At 45.1% G+C, this 23,280-nt stretch overlaps 1 protein-coding gene across 1 annotated transcript; it reads left to right on the top strand.

Moving 5' to 3' along the window:
• Window positions 1–10,053: 10,053 nt before the first annotated feature.
• Window positions 10,054–15,596, top strand: LOC128945488 (E3 ubiquitin-protein ligase Topors-like). The gene is made up of 2 exons (XM_054289257.1): window positions 10,054–10,059; window positions 14,184–15,596. Exons 1-2 carry the CDS (start codon window positions 10,054–10,056, stop codon window positions 15,594–15,596), a joined length of 1,419 nt encoding a protein of 472 aa, XP_054145232.1.
• Window positions 15,597–23,280: the final 7,684 nt, after the last annotated feature.

The following is a 23,280-nucleotide window of genomic DNA, read 5'->3' as shown; positions in this document are numbered from 1 at the left end:
GGCTCTTCATAGGGGTTTATAATTTCTGAGCTGAAAAGAAGCAATTCTAGACGTGAAATGGATCTGGTTTGAGGTGCTGGTTTTCTAAACAGCTTTGAAAAGCAGAACTCATGTGGCCACTGCCCACGAGGATTGGCAGCAGCTCATCCCACATACCTCTTGAAGCTGGGGAACAATCTTTTCTTGGTGAGCCTGGCCCTCCTCCTTCTGCCATCAGGACCTTTGGAGTCCCTTAGTCATCAGCAGGATTTTTCTCTGCTGATTTTCAGGAATAGGTGTGTGGAGAGGTCCCGTGTCTCCCTGAGCAGCAGTCACAGCACTGGCAGTGCCCACACTGTTGAGAGTGGCATCTGCAGTCCCTGACAAGGGACAACCCCCAGCCCCATTTCTGGTGTACCCTGGCACCTCGGACAATGCTCCCTCAGGCACAGCAGCAACAGCTCCTGTGGGAAAGGAGCTCAGTGGAAGGTGCAAATTGTTCAATCCCTGAGTTTGCTCAGCATCTCCCATCTTAGCTACATCACCTGTAAATACATTAAAATTGTGATAGACCTATAGCAGTGCTCCTCCAGAGGTTTCTGTGGTGATGGGCTCTCTGCCTCTCTGCTGACTTTCTCTGAGCCAAAGCTGACTGGCTGGATCGTTCTTCACTGTCCACACCAAAAGAACTCAGCTTCAGTGTGCCCTTGTCCTCACTGTGGTTGAAGCCTTCACCAGCTTGCAGTTATCCACCCCTTTCCCGTACTAGCTGGGAATCTCCAGCAGCATGACACCAAGAGCAGGAGTTAGAAATAGTCTCTGACCACTGGCCTGCCCCAGGCTGGGTCCTCTTCAGTGTTACCTTCTCAACCTTTGTTTTAGGTTCCACCACAGGTGTGCACCTGCAGCGGCACATGGGCAGGTACCGGGCAGTTCAGGGTTGTAGCCTGCTCTGCTGCAAACCTTCCAAGGGTCACTTTGCAGCCAGCTCAATGGAAATCTCTTTTTTGGCTTTGCTCCTTCTGGGCAGCGAGTCTCTGATAGCGTAGAGATGCTTTAATTCAGAGCTGCCACTAGATGGCAAAATACTCCCCAGCATCCCCTCCAAGCTGGCTTGCCTGCACCGCAGGCTGGAGCCGTGCAGGACTATGGGGAAGCAGCAGCAGCAACAGCAGCTGAATTTCTCTCCCTTCATCTTAGCCTGCTGCTTAGTGTGCATACTCTGAGATGCTTCTCTAAAAATCTCTGGAGGATCAAGACCTGTCCATTTACTCGTATCCCTGAAGTCCAAGGCAGAGACTATGACTGCTCACAAGAGAGATAAAACACTTGATAATGTCTCTGCTGAGGACAAGGATCTTGCACAGTGACAACAAGCTAAGGCAGAAGGAGACCTTTCTGTTTTTATTAGCTGAGAAACCTGTGTGATGTTTCTGCGTATATTAAAAGAACTGATAGCCTCACTCGAGAGCTTTTACTTCTCTAGCCTGTCTATTCTCTGTGTCCTCCCACCTAAACTGCTGTCACAGCTCAATACTAGAGTAAATGTCAAGGGTCCAAAAGCATCTCCACTTCCACATCCTGATGCTGACCTGCAGTCATGTCAGCATGATGGCAGAAGCAAGAAGACACTTTTACCTCCCCCATAAGAGAGAAGTGGGATTAAAGGCCCCATAGAGATTTAGAAAATACCTCCTAGTCTAGTGGGAAGGTGCCGGTTTTGCAGGGGTAGGGCTAATTTTCTTCACGCTCTCAGACTGATTTGAGTTTGTGCTGAAAACAGGGCTGATAACATAGGGATGTTTTTTTTCCTGCTGGGCCAAGGTCTTTGCTGCTCCTCACCCACACCACCAGTGAAGAGGCTAAGGATGTACAAGGAATCGTGAGGGGACACAGCTGCAACAGCTGACCCCAAATTACCCAAGGGATATCCCTATCCCATATTGTATAATGCCATGCTTAGCATGTAAAACTGGGGGGAAGAAGAAGAAAGGGGAGGAAGTTCAGTCATGGCATTTGTCTTCCCAAGTCATCCTTACACAGGATGGGGCCCTGCTCTCCTGGAGATGGCTGAACACCTGGCTGCCTATGGGAAGCAATGAATGAATTTCTTATTTTGCATAGCTTCTTTTTGTGACTTTTACTTTCCCTGTTAAACTGTGTTTATCTCAACCCATGAGGTTTTTTCACTTACTGTTCCAGTTCTCTTCCTCATCCCACTACAGAGGTGTGAGCAAGTAGTTATAGGGTGTTTAATTGCTGGCTGGGGTTAAACCACAACGGTCCTTCTTTGGACCCAATGGGGAGCTCAGAAAACTCAGATTATGACAGACTAGATTGGAATGTGCTAGATGAAACTCTCAGCTGTTATGGCTGTTAAATAATTAATTAGCAGGCTGCAGTGCTTGCCCACAGGGGTCACTTGCCTGACGCTGTATTGCAATCCAGTGCTTGTTGGTGGCTGTTTGCTGTAGTGCTCTGCTTCTTATCTCACTCAGCTGTGCCTGGGAACATTTTGATAACAGCCACGGTGTGCCTGGGCTGGCAGGTAGCCAGGGCATTGGAGCTGTCTGCTGCACTGGACAGGTTGAAATTCCAGTATGAACTTGAGCCAAAGGGGCTGTGACCTGTGGATGAGTCCACAGTACAGGGGAAGAGTGTGTGAAACCCTTTTCCTGAAGAAGAAGGAGAGGCAGGATGTGAGCCAGGTGATGAGGCAGGGATTCGCCTGCAGCCCATGGTGAAGACATGGTCAGACAGGCTGTCCTTCTGTATCCTTTGGAGGTCCATGGTGGACCCTGTAATTGCTATAGCAGGAACCCCTGTTTCTAGCCAGGCTAGAAGCAAAGTGAGGAGTTCATTACACTCTTAAACCCTTCAGTCTGTCACAAAATGCCTTTAAATTGTTGTAACCCATTGTTTGAGTTTTGCTTACAGGAATTACTGTAATAGGAGCCACATGAACCAATGGAGGACAAGTCTTACAATAAACAGTGCAAATGCAGCAGTGACTTCACCTGAGCTGGCTCTAGGCCACAGTACCACAGCACATCACCTCTCCTATCCTGTCCTGAGTGACCAGCAGAACAGACAGAGCCTCAGCTCATGGCCCCTGAAAGTAATTCAGCTGGCATTCTATGGACATATGTTAGCATTTGGTGGGCTTTTGCAGGGGGTGTCCATAGACTAAGGGAATTATATCTGTGTATTATATCAAAGGATGGAGTGGAAATAGGGGGTGTCAATGAGATTCTATTAAATCGTGTAGGACTACAGGATGACAAAAATTGTATGAGTTTGGCTGGGGTAGTTTTCTTTACAGTGGCTAGTATGGGGCTGTGTTTTGGATTTGCACTTACAACAGTGATGATAATATAAAGCATTTCCTGTTACTGCTGAGCAGGGTTTCCGCAGAGCCAAGGCCTGTGTTCCTCCTTACCCACACCACCAGGAGGAGGCTGGGGATACAGAAGGAGTTGGGAGAAGACAGGACACTCTCAGTTCAGCTGGCCTTAGTGGACTCAAGGGGTATCCCACACCCTGTAGTATCATGCTCAATATATAAAACTAGGTGAAGAAGAAGGAACCAAGGGGGAGGGCATTTGTCTTCTGAAATTACTGTTATGCATGATGGAACCCTGCTTTCTTGGAGATGGCTGAACACCTGCCTGCCTCTGGGAAGTGGTGAAGGCATTCTTTGTTTTGTTTTGCTTGTATATGTGTCTTTTGCTTTACCTATTAAACTGTTATTTTATCAGCCCATAAGGTTTTTACTTCTACTGTTCTGATTTTCTCTCTGATCTTGCTGGAGAGGGAGTGAGCAAGCAGCTGCATTGTACTTAGTTGCCTGCTGGGTTTAAACCACACCTATGAAGTTTTAAAGCCAGTTATTTCATTTTTTAATACACTGATCTCCCTCTCTCTGAAAAAGCTGTCTGTGAAACTGTTCACTGACAGTGTTATACATTCCACCTCTTCTTCTTGATAAAACTCTGTTCAGCTTCTGCTTGTATGCTTGCTCATAGAAGTCAAGAAGCACATAGAAACCCCTTCAGCCGGCTTCTGGGATTTAATCAGAAGGGTTTTGTTTCAGTGCTCAGTATCCACCATCTTCTCACCCAAGAAGATGCAGTTCAGAGCAGAAAGCTTGTGTTTCCTGTCACATTCAAAATGATGCAGCAAATAACTATGTTTAGGCAGCATTAACCATTCAGATGACATCACCAGAGATGGCTAAAGGAATATATGCATAATGCTGATGAAATCTCCCTCAGATCTTCTTTTTCTTTAATCCTCTTTAATAAAGCATAGCTTATATATCAGAGTAAGTCTGGTTTATTAGCCTTGAAGTGGTTTGTTTGTTTAGGTTTCAGGGGGGTTGTCTGAAAAAAAATTGTGATCAGCATGCTTTTGATTAGCATACCTAAGAGGACTTTCATTTAATGAAATGATTAGTTGATTCACCCAGGTATGCAGCCACACTAACAGCTGCTTTAATGGAGACAAAAGATTCTCCTTCAAATACAATCTTGTCTCATTAACATGAGGCAGTACCCATGGATACATGTTAATTATAAGGTTGATAAGAATATGTAAGGACAGCTAAACCTGGTGCCGGTAAAAGTTATGGTACAGATTTTCTTGAGTGTGCTCCCATGGCATGTACAAGACAAGCAGGGGATCAGGCCCAGCCAGCATGGGTTTAGGAAAGGCAAGTCTTACTTGATCAGCCTAATTTCCTTCTATGACAAGGTGACCCACCTAGAGCATGAGGGAAAGGCTGTCGATGTGTCTGCCTGGACTTCAGCAAGGCCTTTAACACTGTCTCCCACAGCACACTCCTGGAAAAGCTGGCATCTTCACTGGGCTAGAAGCTGGCTGGATGGCCGGGCCCAGTGAATGGTGGTGAACAGTGCTGTATCCAGCTGGTGGCTGCTCACCAGGGATGTTTCACAGAAATCTGTGTTGGGACCGATCTTGTTTAACATCTTTATTCATGATCTGGGTGAAGGGGATCAAGTGCATCCTCAGTCACTTTGCAAATGACACCAAGTTGATCTGCTGGTGGGCAGGAATGCTCTGCAGAGGGATCTGGACAGGCTGTATTGATTGGCCAAGGCCAGTTGTGTGAGGTTAAACAAGGCCACGAGATGGGTCCAGCCCTTGAGTGACAACAACCCTGTGCACAGCCGCAGGCTGGGGAGGGAGGGGCTGGAAATCAGCCCAGAGGTGAAGGATCTGGGAGTGCTGATCGACAGTGGCTGAACAGGAGCCAGCAGTGTGCCAAGAAGGCCAGTGGTGTCCTGGCCTGTACCAGCAATAGCGCGGCCAGCAGGACCAGGGCCCTGTACTTGGTGAATCCACACCTCAATTCCTGTGTCCAGTTCTCAGCTCCTCACTAAAAGAAACCCACTGAGGTGCTGGTGTGTCCAGAGAAGGGCAACAGAGATGGTAGAAGGTGTATAGAGTAAGTTCTGTAGGAGCGACTGAGGGAGCGGGGATTTTTTGCCTGCAGAAAAGGAGGCTCAGAGGTGACCTTATTACTCCCTACAGCTACCTGAAAGTGGGGATCAGCCTGTTTTCTCAGGGTGCTACTGGCAGGAGGACAGGACATAGCTTCAGGCTGTGCCAGGGGAGGTCCATGTTGGACATCAGGATGGATTTCTTCACTGGCAGGCATTGGAACAAGCTGCCCAGGGAAGTGGTGGAGTCACCATCCCTGGAAGTGTTCAAGAAATGATTGGATGTGTAATGGTCTAAATGCCAGGGTGTGGTTGACCAAAGGTTGTGTTTGATGATCTTGAAGGTCTTTTCCAGCCCTGATGATTCTATGATTACTGTTGTAGCTGAATTATTTAAAGAAGTCTATTGAAAATGAGTAAAAACAAGAAACAAAATCACTTGTCAGGCCACTCTGGGCTAAATACAGCTTTAAATCACTTTAATATATCATAATAATCAATTTCTCACAAGTTACACTACCCAGAAAGCTTGAATATAATTGCTTCATTCCTGCATTACATGCTGTTTGAAAATGGAGGAATTGTGCAATTTCTTCTATTAGAGCCCTGATAGAACCTTCTGCCTCTTTAAAAATAATTATACATATATTCACATATATAGTAAAAATGTTTTATATATTTGTTATCCTCTTTATTATTTATGCACTACCATCTGTAACGTAAAGGCTATATAGACACAGATTTTGGTAAACAAACACAAGTTCATGGTGAATGGAAGCAATACAAAGTTTTAAAATCCCAAGATGTCCAGACAAAATATGCATATAAAACCTAAACACAGCACTTCAAACTACTTCAGTCAAGTAGCTCACAGGTCACCACACACCAAGAAGCAAAAGCTACAACTTCTGTGGGGAAAGAGTAAAAAAGATGTATTTTTGGTATGAGACAGAGAAGGAAAAGGGAGGGAGAGACATAGGAAAGTGGGATTCAACACAGAGCCCAAAGGATATAGCAGGGGGTGATATGTCAGGAGACCCTGCTCAATGACATTGCAAATGCTTTGTCATTAGAAATACTGAACAGACCTGGAATTGGTTTTTCTGCCTTGTTGTGCCACCAGATATCTTGTAAGAATTTGGACAGATGGGTTTCATTTCCCTATCTGCAAACACAGGCGGTGACTTTTCTTGATGCATTGCCACTTCAGATCTCCTCCACTGTTTGCTGCCGTCTTCCATCCTTCATGTCGTGCTGTGGCCACTTCAGAAGATCCTGTGTTTCCCAACAGAAGTGAGTACAACAGGAGACCGGCCGGCGGAGGCTCGGCAGAGCTGCGTTAGCTCGCACACGGACGGACGGAGGGAGGGAGGCAGGAGGCAGCAGGGCGCACGGCCGAGGCTAGACGGCAGTGTTGGCTCACGCTCCCGGCACAGCCCGGCTGCTGCTCGGGTCCGTGCAGCCGGCAATCACTGAGCAAATCCGGCCACGGGAATCGCCCTTCCACCTCCCTTTGTTCTCATCTGAAAAAACCAATGGTTCAGCATCTCTGAAACTTCAGCCTCGAAAACAACAACCACAAAAGAGGCGCTCAGGGCGTAGGGTAGGGCAACAGCCAAAAAGGCTCAAGTGAAATTCCCAAAGCAGAAAGAACACACCGTTTTCCTTAACAGTAAAAGGTGTTTTCTCCCTTTAATTCAAATTTCTGCATGTCCGTAGAGGTCCAATTTAACAGTGACATACCACTAAATGAGCTTGTTACTAAGAGGAAGTTACAGTTTTTGAAATGGCTCTTTGCATTCAAATGAAAGAGAGGTGGAAAGCTCTGCCGCAAACACTGGAAGAGACAAATGGTTAAAAAGATAAAGACCTTCAAAGACCATATGTTGCCCCAAGCAGCCGTTAATTGATTTTACTGTGGTTCAGTGAGTCTGGCTTGCTTTTAATGGTTCATTTGGCAAGTTGTTGCTGCAGCGATTTCTATTAATAATAATGTCATAATAATCTTTTAACTGGGTACAGATCTGTGGCTATTCAGGATTGCTCTAAAAGCGATTTCTGGACTTGGTGAGACCAAAAACATAGACAGTACATTCCTTTAGTTCCTTCCTCTGTGGCACACATCACACTTAAGAACAGAAGGACAACAGTCACTCTAAGGAAGAGGAAAACACATTTTCTTCCACTCATTTTGAAATAATTGCAGCAGTTAAGAGCCCATGGCCAGCAGATAAAGACAACATTTACTTTGTTCACACTACGTGTGTTACTGATTACAGTCATCAAGACAATATATTTTTCCTCAACAAATTATTTTTTGACAGAGTGATTTTCATAGTTCTCCATTACAAAAGATATAGATGATATTTTGACTCTATCCTTACACTGATTCAAGTAGCAAAGTAATCCAAATTAATAAAATTATGAACTACAATTAAGACCATATATTGGTTTTTTATCGTGAACCAAAAGCTCGGTGCCAGCATTAGAGTACAAAAAGAAAAAAAACTTAAACCCAAGCAAGTGAAATAATTTGCTGGTTATGCAGCTTGATAATCACATCTTATCATTTTTCATCAGCTGCAGTCATCCTGCTGTCACTGCACATTGCTACAAAGGCTCTCAAATGCAGGAAAACACACTCTGAGTTCTCTGTTGTCATTTTTCAGATGTAACTGTGGATGGACAATACATTTTGTGGCAGGTAAAAGTGTCTATTGCAAGAAGGAGAAATCCCTAGCACAATCTCTGTTTCAATTTCTTCCCTTTTTCCTTTCTTTAGAAGACTAAATCCAAAATCCACACAAATTACTCACCTGACTTGGGGCAAATCATCCCATCAAAGTCAATAAAAGCAAACAATTTTTAAAAAATCATGCTCTGTATAAACATCTGCAGTAGGCTTCAGATCCATGTCAGACATGAAGGTTCCCACGACTGACAGCTGCTCCCAGTGACTTCAAGGTGACTATTCACATACAAAAGCATGTGCTGAACTTCCGCGTTCAGGACATAAAGCCAATTAATTCAGTTTTAGCTACACACAAGCACCAAACTAAAATCCTTGCAGGGTTGCCATTCATTAATTAGTATGTATGTATCACTATGTGGTACCTTCTAAATCATAAATTCACATACCTGAAAGGGAGCAATTTGATTTTTATTTATGGCTCACCGTGTGGTATATACGAGGTGAAACATCACTGTAAGGACTGCACACGTGTGGGGAGCCCTGTTCCGGGGAGCCTTGGCCTGGCAGCCACTCAGGCCAGACAAAGCTTCCCCGCTCGGGCTGCGAGTGGCCCCCACTTGCTGGGGGCGATGCTGATGCCCGGGTGCCTGGCACAAACCGCCTGGGAAATCGGGCTGCGGGAGGAGCTTTAGCACATGAACTGCGACACCTCCGATGCCATTTTGCTTTGGGTTCCTTCCTTGGAGGGATCCGGGGCTCGCCCGGAGGCTCAGCCCGGCCCTCCTCGCCCCTCTCTCGCTGTCCGCGCTGTCCCGCCGGGCTCCGCCGCTTCCCGGGCAGGACAGACGGACATCCCGTGCGCATCCCGGCCCGGCGCGGGCACGCGGTGCTGCCCCGCTCGGGAACGCGCCCGGAGCTGCGCGGGCCCGGCCCCGCTCGCAGCGCCCGCTCCGCCCGCCCGGCTGGGGCTGAGCGGCGGCAGCGGCCTGGCCCGGCCTGCTGCTCCTGCTCCCTCTCTCTTCTCCCCTTCCTGCTCCCTGTTCTGTCCCGCTTCGGCAGCAGCACTTACCCTGCTTTACCCACAAACAGTTCTCAGATATAATATTGCTGCGCTTGTGCTTTATTTTCATCTGAGAGGTCTATCAATAGGAATCCTCCCCAACTCCCCTTTTACAGCAGGACGGGACACATGGGTTGAGATAAAGACAGTTTTATAGGGAAAGTAAAAGAAGCAAAGCAAATCAAGGAATTCATTCATTGCTTCCCATAGGCAGCCAAGTGTTCAGCCATCTCCAAGAGAGCAGGGCCCCATCCTGTGTAAGGATGACTTGGGAAGACAAATGCCATGACTGAACTTCCTCCCCTTTCTTCTTCTTCCCCCAGTTTTACATGCTAAGCATGGCACCATAAGCTGCAGGACTGGGATATTCTTTGGATCATTTGGGGTCAGCTGTCCCAGCTGTGTCCCCTCACAATTCCTTGTACCTTTCTCCTTCCCTCAACCTCTGCACTGGTGGTGTGGGTGAGGAGTAGCAAAGGCCTTGGCTCTGTCTAAGCCCTGCTTAGCAATAACAAAAATATTCCTGTGTTATCAACCCTGTGTTCATCACAAATCCAAAACCCAGCCCTATACTGGCACTGTGAAGAAAGTGGACACTACCTAAGCCAAAACCAGCACACAGACCATCTCCTTGTCCTTGTTCTTATACACCTGCCTAAACGATGACCAAGTTTTACACATAACCTGAAGCCTTCTTAGAGGGGTGCCTCACCTGACCTGAAGTGCTGTCTGACTCTGGTGTCTCTGCATGGATATGTCCCTGGTTCAAGGTGGGCTGCAAAGCTGTGCCTGCTGGCATTCTCCCTACACAGCACCCTGCCAGCACAGGCGGCACCCAGGGCCTTTCTGTGCCAAGGAGAATGGCCGTAAGGAGCTGATGCTGCTTTACCCAGCGTGTGGCATCAGGCATAAAAGGTGGCTGGTGTCCAAAGGAGTATCCGAGGGATTAGTTTTGGATTATGGAATGCTCAGCCAGAGCTTGATTTGCTCTTTACCTTGTGCCAGATGGGGAATCCCTGTGGGAAGCAGACACTGGAACCAGTGTTTCTATCTGGGCCTAGGGTGTGGGCATATTAAATTGCCATTTTCAGGATGAGCTCCTGACTCTGTGCAATAGCCATAGAAACCAGTGGAGATGCAGCTACCCTTCTTCTCTTCCTCAGCTTTCCCACTCTCCTGTCTCAGTTTTCTTCATCACCCTGTCCCCTTCTCCTTCCTCCCTGGTGTCTGCATGACACTGATCCATATGGCTTTAACAGAATACCATTAACCTGCAGCACTACTGAATGCTGGTACTTTCTTAAAAACCTGCTGCTTTCTATTTTTACAGTCTCTGAAGTACAGGCACCTCAGACCAAGCTGAGGGGCTGACCTGCTGCCATGTACTGATCTTGGCTGCTGTATCCCTGCACAGGTTTTGTTCTGCTGGTACTTCAGGGGTGACTTGGACTCCAGGTTGTGTCTCTTCAGACGGTGGGCCCATTTTGAATTTGTACAATATCACATCTGAAAGGGTAGAAGTAAATGTGCACTTTCAATTTTCAGTTATGGAAATGCAAATGAGGATGCCTTTGAAACTTGAAGAAGAGAATGGGGGTTTGCTCTGTTTCTATATTTCAAATTCTCTTCTTGCCCCACCCTCATCTATTTTTTCTCCTGCTTTCACAAGTGCTGCAAGAAATGAGCTAACTTGCCTTTAGAACACAATAAATATGATGTGGCACAGCACGAGTGTGCTTGTGCTCTCCTTCCACCACGCCGTAACTTCAACTTGTCCACATGGCTTTTTAAGGAAGAGTATGATAATAGTTTGTATCATATGAAAAATAAGGACTCTCCATTTTTGTCTCACTCAATCTAGGTTGCATTTTACTTATTTAGTGGCTGGATAAGCAAATATTTGCTGCATTTATTTCATGTGGTTGCTTTCTGCTCAATGATTATGTTATCTCTTTACTATGCCATGAAAATTTTGGTGGAGGGGGTATAGATTTTTTCATTGCAGACTGATTGCAAACCTTCTCAGCATTTAGCAGCCTGTTTTGCTGGCAGCCAGTTGAATCATGTGTCCATGGTAAAGGAAAGCACATGTGATTATATTTGTAAACTGCCTTTTTGTGAATATCAAGGAAAGTTATTTTACCTCAGAATGAAAAAAAAAATCTTAAAACTGTGGGATCTAGATGGACATCTAACTTTCCGAACTCCAGGAATGCTAAAATTGAATAAACTAAATAAAAAAATCAGAACTTGAAACCTTCTCAAATCATCAAGTTTCATCTTAAAATACTTCTCAAATATCTAAAGCTCAAAGCATGCACCTTTGTGACTGAAAACCTTTGATGGTTTTGCAGTAGTTTTTAACTTTTAAACTCTGAAACAGAGGAACATAAGGCATAGTACCAGATTTTGACATTTTATATATTCTCTAGTGAAAGTTGCTTATGTAACTTAAATGTGCAGTTCATTCCTTGCAGCATCAGCCTGACTCTGAGAGCTTGCCACGGTTACAAAGCATGCTGGCTTTCAAAACCAGGCTGTTCCATATTGGCTGTTTTGATGTCTAAAGTATATTTGATTACAAAAGGGGCAAAAAAAGAAAATTAATTAAATGGAAAAAAAGGAAAATTAAATAAATGGGCAAGCTTACCTGGGAATACTCTGTGCTTGCAGAGAGCTGCAGTTTGAGTAGGACCTCATAATTTGTTGCAATTTATTTCTTTCATGACCTGACCATTTAAAAGCAAGTACAAAAAGGGCTTATATTTTTTTTTTCTTTCTCCAGCTGCAACATAATGATGTGGCATACAATAAAAGCAGCATTTCCACTGCATACAAGGAGCAGAGGAGGGAGCCTCAGAAGCCTTTCTGTGTGCAGGGCTCAGCTGTTATGGAAGCAAGACAGAATGTGAATTACCTTTGTTATTCTTTCCTTTATGGTCTCTACTCGGCCTGGCTCATCCTCTTTAAAAGAAGCTGCTGTTACAGTAGGATGTCACTTCAGTCCCTGTTCACAAGTGCTGGCTGTTTTTTTCCAAGATGTAAGGACAGATAATTTGGGGTAACTGGCTAAGGCTTCTAGTAAAACCACTGTGCCCTTAGTATTTCTGTACAAATTTCCAGGTAAATTTTTCAGTGCAGGATTCTGCTATTGTCTTACACCAGTTCCCGCAGTCCTGGTTTGGAATGCTTTTTCTGATTGCATTCCACCAGGGAAAGGATGGGTTTTCTTCGTAGTGTTCACACCTGCCATGCATCTCTTTTTTCAAGGTTCCCGGTTTCTGCGCTCAGTGTTGTGTGCTCTGAATACATTGCAATGAAGGACCAGAAGCTGCCCAGGATCACAAAGCATCACCTTTGTAAGTTCTGAAATGCCTACCAAAGGGTGTTACAGGGATTCTTGTAAACACTGTCCTGCTAGCACCCTTCTTTGAGGAGGATGGAGACACTTCTGGTTTCATTGCTCTTCTTTTGAGGCAGGTTTAGTCATGGTGCAGAAGCCTGGAAGCTTAGATGTTGTGACTTAAGAGGACAACATGCATGAAATCCTTGGAAGGTTAAAAGTTCTGAATATGGGTCCTGTTAGTGACTGTGGAAGATTTTCAATGCTGTCCTTGCCTATCTGTGAAAGCATGTGATGTAATTTCTTCCCTTTATCAGGATTGTTGAATTTGCTTTTCCCTGCACACCTTGTTTTTGAACATGGCTTCTGCTCCCAATGCAGCTTGCATCTGCTTTATACAACCTCTCCTTTCAGTTCAAAACTGCCTGCAGTCTTGAGCAGAGCCAAAAGCAAAGCACATCCCTGCCACAGAGCGATACTGCCACATGGACCGCCTTTGAAATAACAACCTTGGTTTCTCACTTTGCCTAACAGTTTCTGTTTCAGGCCCTTTTGACCCAGTTTTCGCATAGCTCGAGAACTCATTGCTCGCTTTACTTTGTGTCTGCAATATGGCTCACTCTGTTCAGAGATTTCCACTTGACCTTTCCAGTTTAACTTGCTGCTTTGCCATCAGCCAACCAAAGGGCAAGCATTGAACTTGTTTAAGGTGTCAGGTTGCTAATGTGGCCGCTGTTTGGCCAGTGGATGTGCAGCCCTGCAGGAGTGTGAGGAATGACTGGGAGGATTTACAGCTTGCTGGTAGAAGGCAGTGCATTTCAGAGCTTGAAGGCTTTACATAGAAGAGCCTGTGCCAGGAATATTAAATATTATTCCATGTTCAGAAATAAAAGTCTGCAGATCATACTGAATTTCTTTCTATCTTCCCTTCCAATTGTTACCCAGAGAACTCCTCAAGAGGAGCATGCTATTTTGCAAATATTCAGTCCCTTTGGTAAGTGACTGCACGTTGTACATTCTTGGTCTTTTGGATTATAATGCTGGTTTAGACTGTATATTTAGATTCCTTTCATGTCCAGAAGACTGAGTCTATATTTTTGTCTAGACAAAAATAATTAATTTTCTTTTAAAACAAATTTTATTTTATTTTTTTTGCCTTAGAACATGATTATTTTATAAAGTAAAATAGCTTACTTGATTGTGAGAACTGGGTGGCTTAAAATAGTGGTTGTTGAAGCTAAACCTTTGCTTTCTGAGTTTCTGACTCAATTCCCATTCACATATTAGTGAGCAATGCTGCCATCTGACAGCTGCCTGCAGGTCACATCAAGATGAGATGGTTGCTTAAGACCATCCTTGAGACGGCAGGGAACTAAAATAAAAACAAAAAGAGAAAGACCCTTGAATCTCTACTGCAAGTTGTGACCCTGTGGGCACCCTCTGGCTAGGAGCCAAGAGTGGAAACAGGAGGTGCACACAGAGCATCGGCTTGGAAAAACTCGTTATCTCAGTGAGTAAACTCAGCCCGTCCTTCACAGGTCAGGATGTGACTCATGCTCCAAGGTGCTTTGCAGCAGGGATGACCTCACTTGCCAAATGGTAATCCTAAAATGTGGGAGGTACTAGGTGCTTTCTGTTAGCTGAGAGATTGCAGAAGACAGCAGTTTTTCTCCGAAAGCCAGCACCAGTAAGCTGCCGACAGATGCGTCTCCCGACTCCAAGTGCCCCATCTGCCTGGACAGATTTGACAACGTGGCGTATCTGGATCGCTGCTTGCACAGGTTCTGCTTCCGCTGCATGCAAGAGTGGTCCAAGAACAAAGCAGAATGCCCGCTCTGCAAGCAACCCTTCTTCTCCATTTTCCACACGATTCGTGCTGAAGATGACTTCAAGGAGTACATCCTCAGCCCTTTAGAAACAAGCTCTTTTGCCAGCCCCGACGGCCGGAGGTTTCGTTACCGCACCACCTTGACGAGGGAACGCCGCGCGTGCGGTTCCCTTTCCCGAAGGATGCCGTCGCCTCCAGATAACGGGATGTTGTTTGAAGGGCTGTCGAGCGAGCCGGCGCGACACAGGCACAGGGAGATTCAGCAGATGCTGAGGAGGCTGGCCTCAAGGAGGAAGGCCAGCGCGGAGGGCAGATCTCTGCGGCAGATCCAGGAGGAGGACATGATCACCTTCCGCAGGGCTCTGTACCGCACTGGCGTGCGCATCCGCAGCATCCAGGACGGCGGCCGATACCGAGAGATTTCGGCCGAGTTCTTCCGCCGCAACCCTGCTTGCCTTCACCGCCTGGTTCCTTGGCTGAAGCGAGAGCTTACGGTCCTGTTTGGTGCCCACGGGTCTCTGATCAACATTGTGCAGCACATCATCATGAGCAACGTAACCAGGCACGATCTGGAAAGCCAGGCCTTTGCTGACGACCTGAAGCCATTTCTGCTGAATCGGACAGAGCACTTCCTGCACGAATTCATCAGTTTTGCTCGTTGTCCTTTTAACTTAGAAGCATACGATCAACACGCCAATTACGACTGTCCTGCCCCGTCGTATGAGGAAGGAAGCCACTCAGACTCATCAATTATTACAATATCTCCCGATGTGGCGTACCCGCAAGGGCCGGATAATAGTTTGTCTGTTCCTGGCCTTGGTCAGGCCCCGTGGGATGACGAAACTCCGGGGCCTTCCTATACCGTTTCAGAAGAGGTTCGTGCAGCCATAGCTTCTCTGGAGTCATCAGAAAGTTCTGACGAGGACTCTGCTTCAGGGAGCCGAAGAACCAAGCTGCAGACTGGGTTACAGGCCAATGCTGACTCAAACGACAGTGGCTCTTCCTCAGACAATTGTGTCATTGTTGGGTACGTTAAGCCGCTGGCTGAGAGGACCCCAGAAGTGGTCGAGCTGTCCTCTGACTCTGAGGAGTCCATCAAGGAAGAGAAAAGGGAAGAGGTCAAGAAACAGCGACCAGTCCAGTGTCACAGCTGGGGTGACAGTGAACCAAGCAGGAGCTTCTCACCATATTCCCCAACATACAGGGAGGATGTAGGAGGTTGCAGAAGGTAGATACAGTGCCATTAAAAGACCATATGTCGTTAGAGCTTAACTTTGTAGCTTGCCTGTCATCAGAATATTGCCAATTTCTTACCTTGATTTCAAGTTACTAAAAAGCTGCATATGCCTGCCTGCAGATAATAAGATTGGAATGACTGGGCTGGGCAACACAGGAAAAATATTCAGAAATGCCTGAATTCCAGGAAACAGAAACTCCTCTGTGAAAATGTCTTTTCAATCAGTTGTAATTACAGCTGTCCACTGATAACCTCAGGGCTGGGATGAGACATTAGATTAATGCCATCAAGTTGCTGGACTTCACAGCCAGACTGATTTAATGAGTTGCCTCAAAAGGTGTTATAACGGATGTGAGTTAATCTCCTCACTGCATGACTGGATCTCGTTGTTCCAAATCAAGTTCCCTAGTCTGGCAGACAGTGCAGCTTGGAACATTAGCTTAGCAAGAAGGGCTAAGACATTGGAAAGCATCTTTTCTACAGGCAGAGGTAGAAAATGCTGCTTAAATACTATTTTATTAATTCTTTGATTCATGAGGACAATAGGGGATACTGCCCAGTTTTCAGGACAAACACAATCAAAGTTTTTTTAGTATTGATCTTCTCGGGGGAGCAGAAAACCCTACCTTGCATGAAGTTTGCCTATTTCCTCACTCCTGTGTCCTCATACGTTTTATTGAGATACATACTTCACATGCCAGCTTCCCTTTATGAATGATCAGTGGGAAATGCACTTCACTCCCAGAAAAGCATTCCTGACATTTCTTTCTTATGTTAGTTCTGTCCTGACACAGGAAAAGCCAACATGGAACTTCTTGTGTGCACTGGAGGACTTGGGAGTGGAGTGATCCTGAGTGTTGGGAAAGAGATGTATGAGATGAGACTTAAAAGCTAACAATATGCCTTTCTGTTCAAGTTACACTCCTCCTGTACCATCAGAAGACCCTAATGAAAGGGAAAAATAAATCAAGGGTGTTGATTTTTGCACTGTCAGTTGAGACTCTGTCCAGGAAATGGAGCGTACTTGATAATATACACTTTCGTAGATACTTGAAGTGTGTTGGATTATGTTGGGCTTTGTTAATGGTAAAAATTACCTTCTTAATCTTTTGTTACCTTGTTATCACTGTAAGTAATTGGGAACTTTTTCACTGAAGTTCACCTGATAATTTTGAAGCATTTAGACAGGTTTGTTTCAAGTTGCTATTATCAATGTCACATAAAGTATGTGACTGATACATAGTTAGGCACCAGAAACAAGTCAAGAAGGCCGGCTGTAGAAATAACTTCCTGGTTATCCTTCATATTCCACATGGCTTTCTGAAAATGAAAAGGCTTTATATATGAATGGTAAAAATGTCTCACGCCATGCACAGGTTAATTCCATGTTTTTCTCTTCATTCTGTTTAATAAAAGCTGTAGTTTAACGTTAGTTAGATTAGTTTTGCACATTTTGGAAGCTATGGAAAGATGAAGAGTGGCAAGCAGATGAGATGCTTAATGGTTTTGAGCATGCATCATCCCTGTGGCATCTCTCTGCCATATCCCCCTTATGAAAAATCCATTAATTCAGGTTACTTTTTTGATAAAAGTTTTTACTTCAGGAGACAAAACGTCTGCTCTGAGTCTATGCAAGGAGTTTGTGATCTTTGCCTGTCAGAAACACCTTGCATATGTGGCAAAAGGCTGGGCACTTTCAGGGAGAAAAAATACAGATCATGTCCCAAATTCAGGCAGTGGTTACATATGTTTTTCCACCTTAAACTGCTTAAGCTGATGTGATGATGCATTTTGGAGCAGTGTTGCTGTGGCATAGCAAAACCCCTTGCAGCTCTTCCCCTTAGATGTTTGTACTCTCATGCAGGCAGTAAGTGCATTGCTGATTTATGTCTGATTCATATTCTTAAAGCACCCAGGAGAAATCTGGGAACAGAGCATGGAGTAATAATTCATTGATGAGTCTGGCCCATGGATGAAAACCAAGACACCAATCTTTCAGCAAAAACTAGATGGCCTAGGATGAAAGCCTAGTTGGACAATTTAAGCTAGATATCTAATTCTTGGATGGCTGTAAAGAGAAAATATCTATCTAAGTTCTCATATGTTGGCCTAATCAGTTTCATACAAGAGTAATTCAAATTATACATGCAGGCATGGGAAGAGAATGAAATCCTTAAAATAATTACAGATTTGTAAATATGGAATATAAAACAGGTTTTATCTCCTGTCTTTTAATTGTGTGTTAGTTCTTTATGCTGCTTGAAAGCCTCATTCAAGGCTCTTGATAACATTAAAGCACCATTTTTACACTGTAGAATATGAGACTGTTACCTCTGTCTACTTTACTATTTTCAAAGGAATATTGTGTGAACTTAGCAAAAACCCAACTTCAATTTGAGTTTTTCACTTTCAAATTGTGGCAAGTTGTGCTTGAACTTATTATAAATGTAGCAAAGGAAGAAACAGGCTTTTTTCTACTTTTTTTTCACAGGCATGACTTTGTGTCTACTGAGCTAGTTGTGCCAGGAAAGAGTCAAACTTTAGTTTGGTGGTTATGGTCTCGTTTTCTAAAGGGCAAGTGGTTTTAGAAGTCTCTGCTTTGCATTTTGTTCCCTGGGAGGGATGAGGGTGTGTGCCTGATTTGACAGCTCTCTACATTCACATGCATGACATCAATCTTTTTTTTTTCGTTTGGGCTTTTCACACAACATAGCAGGGAAAAAAGCATTTCTTTTAGTGAAAAATATGCCTGTGAATATGTAAATTATCAGCAGGCTGCAGGCACAGCTTCCTGTCTTCTAAAAGTAATAGCAACTCAGTTCTATATGGCAACTGATATAGTCCACTTAATTCAGCACAGAAGTTTTATACCGATTTCTAAAGCATCACTTACAGTTTCATTATCTAACTTAAATAGCAAAAAACAACATAGATGAGTTATGCTTGACCCTGAGGAAGCACTAAAAGAACATACGCTTATTAATAAGAATCCTACTAAGCTATTTTTACAATTGCTTCCGAAACTGGAAGTATGTACTCTTCAAATGAGCCCTTTTCCCAGAAGCTGTTTAGAGCTGTGGCTGAAAAAGATAAATTGGCCAACAGCAGGCTGAAGCATGAGCGAAGTAGTTCTGAGATGCAGTTATGCTTCTTTCTTCCTCATGGGTAAAAGCCTCCTAATTAAGAAAAATTGATAGCAGTATTGACTTACTCATAGACTACCTGTGGGTGAATCTTGCACAGAAAACACAGCCAGTTTATTCTAGTCTACCAATATCTGTCTTAGGAAAGCATGGTTTTCTCAGATTTTAGTATTTCAGGAAATTGCAAATTATCTTTACTACCCATTCAAATGTAAAGTTAGTGGTTTGAGATACAACCATTTTATAAAGCATATTAAATTACATATTTGTAAACAGACTTTGTCCTAATATATATCAATAAATCTCATTATATCTGGAACAGTAATGAAAATTGTTTCTGAATTTTGTAAGTCTGTCCTACTATTTATTGTAAAACATTTCTTTTTATCCAAAACCAAAATTCCCTATGCAAGTTTTTTGGTTGGTTGTTGTTTGGTTTTGCATTGGATTTTTTTTTTTTTTTTTGCCTGAAGCCAAAATTAATGGACCACTCAGAAAGAAACAAGCTGTCAGGAAAAATACAAATCAATCATCTATGAGTTGTTGATGTCCCCATGTGGTCACTTGTGCTGGCTGGCTCCATCTTGAGGAGGGCAGTTTGCCATTGCCTGCCTAGTAGAACTGTCTCTTTTCCTATCCTACCCTTCAGAGCAGGGTTGTTCACTGTCCATCTTGCTCAGATTTTTAAATATCAGATTTATTGTCTTTTAATCTGGGACATTACAATGTGACACCACAGGTTTTATTTTCTCTTAATCTCTACAGTTCTCCATTGTCATCCATTTGCAGCCCACATTTCCCATCACAGCTATGTCTGTGTTTCAGTACAGTTTCAGAAGTCTTTAACAGAAATTCTATGTTAGCTGTGTTTTAAATGGCTCTTTAAAACCCTGTCTGGCTTGGGAGATGCTGTGTCATCACAGGAGGGCTGTGGTCAATCAGTAGCTCTCACCTTGCCTGAGAGCACAGACAATTTATTTGCCAGTTCATCTCCTCAGCTCCTCCTCAGGGAAACAGCCACGACTATATTTTCCTTTGCTTGTTTTGCAGATGTTCTGTGTAAGACCATAAACTCAATGGAGTTTGCTATCTTTTGCACTCCCCAAAAAATTTAGGTGTCTCAGTGTTACTTTTACAGATGGTTCTAACAACAGTTCTATCAGACCTCCTTGAAACCTGAGATCAGGCCTAATGAAATACAGTTATTTGAAGAGGGGTTTATTGCTGACACCTTTGTCACTAGGCTAAATCCTTCCACTATTTTCTGATGAAAAACCCTTCTGGTTGCAATAAATAAAGCTAAGGCCTGATGTTGCATTGCCTTAAGCTAGGGATATTGGCTTAATTGACTACCTTTTGAATTGTCGTATTTTGAACAGGTAACTCCTCATAGGTACCATCTATCAGCCCAAGAATGGAAAGAAGGACTGAAATGTGAGCATTGCTTAGTTTAGTTCTCTTGAGGTGAAACACTCAGTGTTTCTCTGTAGAGAAGACAGCCCAGCTTTACCAAGGCAGGGGTTGTTCATTTGAAGTTATGGGCTTTCTTCTTTTAACAGGTGATGAGATGGTAATGGGCAAATACATTCAGCTGCAAATTTCACGTAAAATGTATGTAGTCCACGGACCTTTGCAATGCAAATAATATAAAAATCCAGTTGGAAGCAGCACAGAGAGATCAGCTGAACTCTGCATACTGTCAAGACCATGGCATCCCCATTTGTGTGACTGATAATGGTAAATGTGACTGTATGGTAATACAGTAAATTAGAATATAAGCCCTTCTTGGAGACATATGGTACTTGGGTATATATCATCCCTATTGTCTCACCCTGCAAACAGGGTGTATGAATGTCCCATCCTGCTGTAAAAGGGGAGTTGGGGAGGATTCCTATTGATAGACCTCTCAGATGAAAATAAAGCACAAGCGCAGCAATATTATATCTGAGAACTGTTTGTGGGTAAAGCAGGGTAAGTGCTGCTGCCGAAGCGGGACAGAACAGGGAGCAGGGAGGGGAGAAGAGAGAGGGAGCAGGAGCAGCAGGCCGGGCCAGGCCGCTGCCGCCGCTCAGCCCCAGCCGGGCGGGCGGAGCGGGCGCTGCGAGCGGGGCCGGGCCCGCGCAGCTCCGGGCGCGTTCCCGAGCGGGGCAGCACCGCGTGCCCGCGCCGGGCCGGGATGCGCACGGGATGTCCGTCTGTCCTGCCCGGGAAGCGGCGGAGCCCGGCGGGACAGCGCGGACAGCGAGAGAGGGGCGAGGAGGGCCGGGCTGAGCCTCCGGGCGAGCCCCGGATCCCTCCAAGGAAGGAACCCAAAGCAAAATGGCATCGGAGGTGTCGCAGTTCATTGCTTTGATGTGCTAAAGCTCCTCCCGCAGCCCGATTTCCCAGGCGGTTTGTGCCAGGCACCCGGGCATCAGCATCGCCCCCAGCAAGTGGGGGCCACTCGCAGCCCGAGCGGGGAAGCTTTGTCTGGCCTGAGTGGCTGCCAGGCCAAGGCTCCCCGGAACAGGGCTCCCCACACGTGTGCAGTCCTTACAGTGATGTTTCACCTCGTATATACCACATGGTGAGCCATAAATAAAAATCAAATGGCTCCCTCTCACCATGGGTTTTTTTTCACTCTTACCCTTTCCAGTCTCTTTCCCATCTCACTCTGTAGAATTTCAATTTGCCTAATTACACACGTGAAATTATATCTGTTTTCCTAATCCTTTAACTTACTCTCTACACTCCATGCCACATCTTGGAAGCTAATGGGCTTGGAAGAAGCAAAGTTTCAGGGATGACAGCCTTTCCCCAGGAAGGATGTGTACTGAATGTATTGAGCTCAGATGAAATGTGAGCTGGCTGACTCTGGTAGCACATGCAGTAAAGGCAGGCACATGCCACCTCCCTGCTGCAGCCTTTTCCCAGTGCTTTTTGTCGTGGTCAGAGGATGCCAATGTCACAATCGGAAGAGGGGTCTGGTACGATGGCAGCTACCCCTGACAGCCATGCAGGAAGGAAGCTGGAAATCCGCACTGAGTGAAACCCTGACGGACACCAGAGACAGACTGACGTAGGACACCCGTCCCTGAACAACCTCCTTCCCAGAGCTACTCCACCTGCCAACACTAGCCTGACCCAGAAGCTGCCAGCTGAAATTCTACCCCTCAAGCAATGCAAGCTGAACTGAGACCCTTGTGGGCTGAAAGGTAGGTGCATCCACAGGTGCAGATGAGACAGAAGTGTGCATATCCCATCTCACAGCAACTCCACAAATAATTTGTCTCCCTTACATCTTGCAGACTTGGATGTGTATGCTGGGAGTTGACACAACTGGAAATCCCACAACTTGTCCAAGAGGATCCCTGAAGGTCAAAGAGCAAAGCACACAGTAGAGAAGCTGCCCCCTTCTGATCTTTGTCATATTCAGCATTCTTTCTGTGAGACCATCTCTCATTGTAGCCCAGCTGCCTTTAGCTGCTGCTCCAGCAGGACAGAGGTCCCTCCAAGGTGGTGTAGCCAGGGGTTACCTTTGGGCCTCACATTGCTTTTGAGCAGAACTACAGAAGCAAGAGGCCACTGCTTTCAACCCTGGTGTTGAAACATCCTCACTACCTCAGTGATTATGACAGGGGCAAGTTTTCTGAAGGCCTGGAAAGCCCCCTGTTCAGAAGCTCTGACACTCTGATGTGACAGCCAGCTGCAGTCTGGCAGCAAGGGTCAGACATGAGCACTGCAGCTGATTTTACAATCCACAGGAGTCACACCAGACCATTAGAGCTAAGGACCAGTGGGTCTCAAAGCAACATGCTCTTGCTGCCAGGATTGGACTGAGACCTGGTCAAAAAAACAGATGCAAAAACACATTCAAAAGGAAAAGCAGAACAGGCACCACTGCAGCTATGGGCTTTCTATCTCCACTCGCTGTCTTAGGTTTTAACTTTTCTTTCACTACAGATAAACATCAGCCAACACAGGTGTCACAGGCCTGTTAGGCAATGGGGAGGTAACCAATTACCTCAGTGGGGGTGCCTTCTCAGGTATTCAAAACAACATGTGCTATGTGAGTACAGCCTGCCAGTGCCCCTGGCACATCCCCTGCTCTGAGACCCTCCCCACCTGTACGAGTTTAAGATCCAGGAGTGAATTTAACCAGCAGGACAAAAAAAGGATGATCAAGATTAGCAGGTCTAGGAAGACCATGATAAAAGTGTGTGTTATCAGTGTGGTTTTTCTTGGAGGACTGTGAGAACTGGAATCATTCAGGCACACCACATCAGAGTGGTGGCAGGGAATCAGCTCACGCACCACTGAGATGTATTTGTCACTGGAGGGAAGTGCAGCAGCTGTCTTGTTATGTACAGTAGCAGTGTGTAACAGTTTTATGCTAAGAATGCCTGAATTAATTGGACCTTTGGGGAAGCTGGGGAAGGCAAAGTGTAGTTACTAGAGCTGGAATTTATCCAACTTGAAAAAATTCCAGGTTATTCCTGGAAAAAGTATTATGTGACCTTCCACAGTGAAATCCATTGTTTAAAAGGACCCAGGATG

This window comes from Melozone crissalis, unplaced genomic scaffold (genome assembly GCF_028551555.1).
Source record: "Melozone crissalis strain CALT ecotype California unplaced genomic scaffold, PUWL_Pcris_2 ptg000005l_1, whole genome shotgun sequence".
Classification (NCBI taxonomy): Eukaryota; Metazoa; Chordata; class Aves; order Passeriformes; family Passerellidae; genus Melozone; species Melozone crissalis.
Note: the sequence above shows the minus strand (reverse complement) of the source record. Positions and strands in the feature narration are given on the sequence as shown.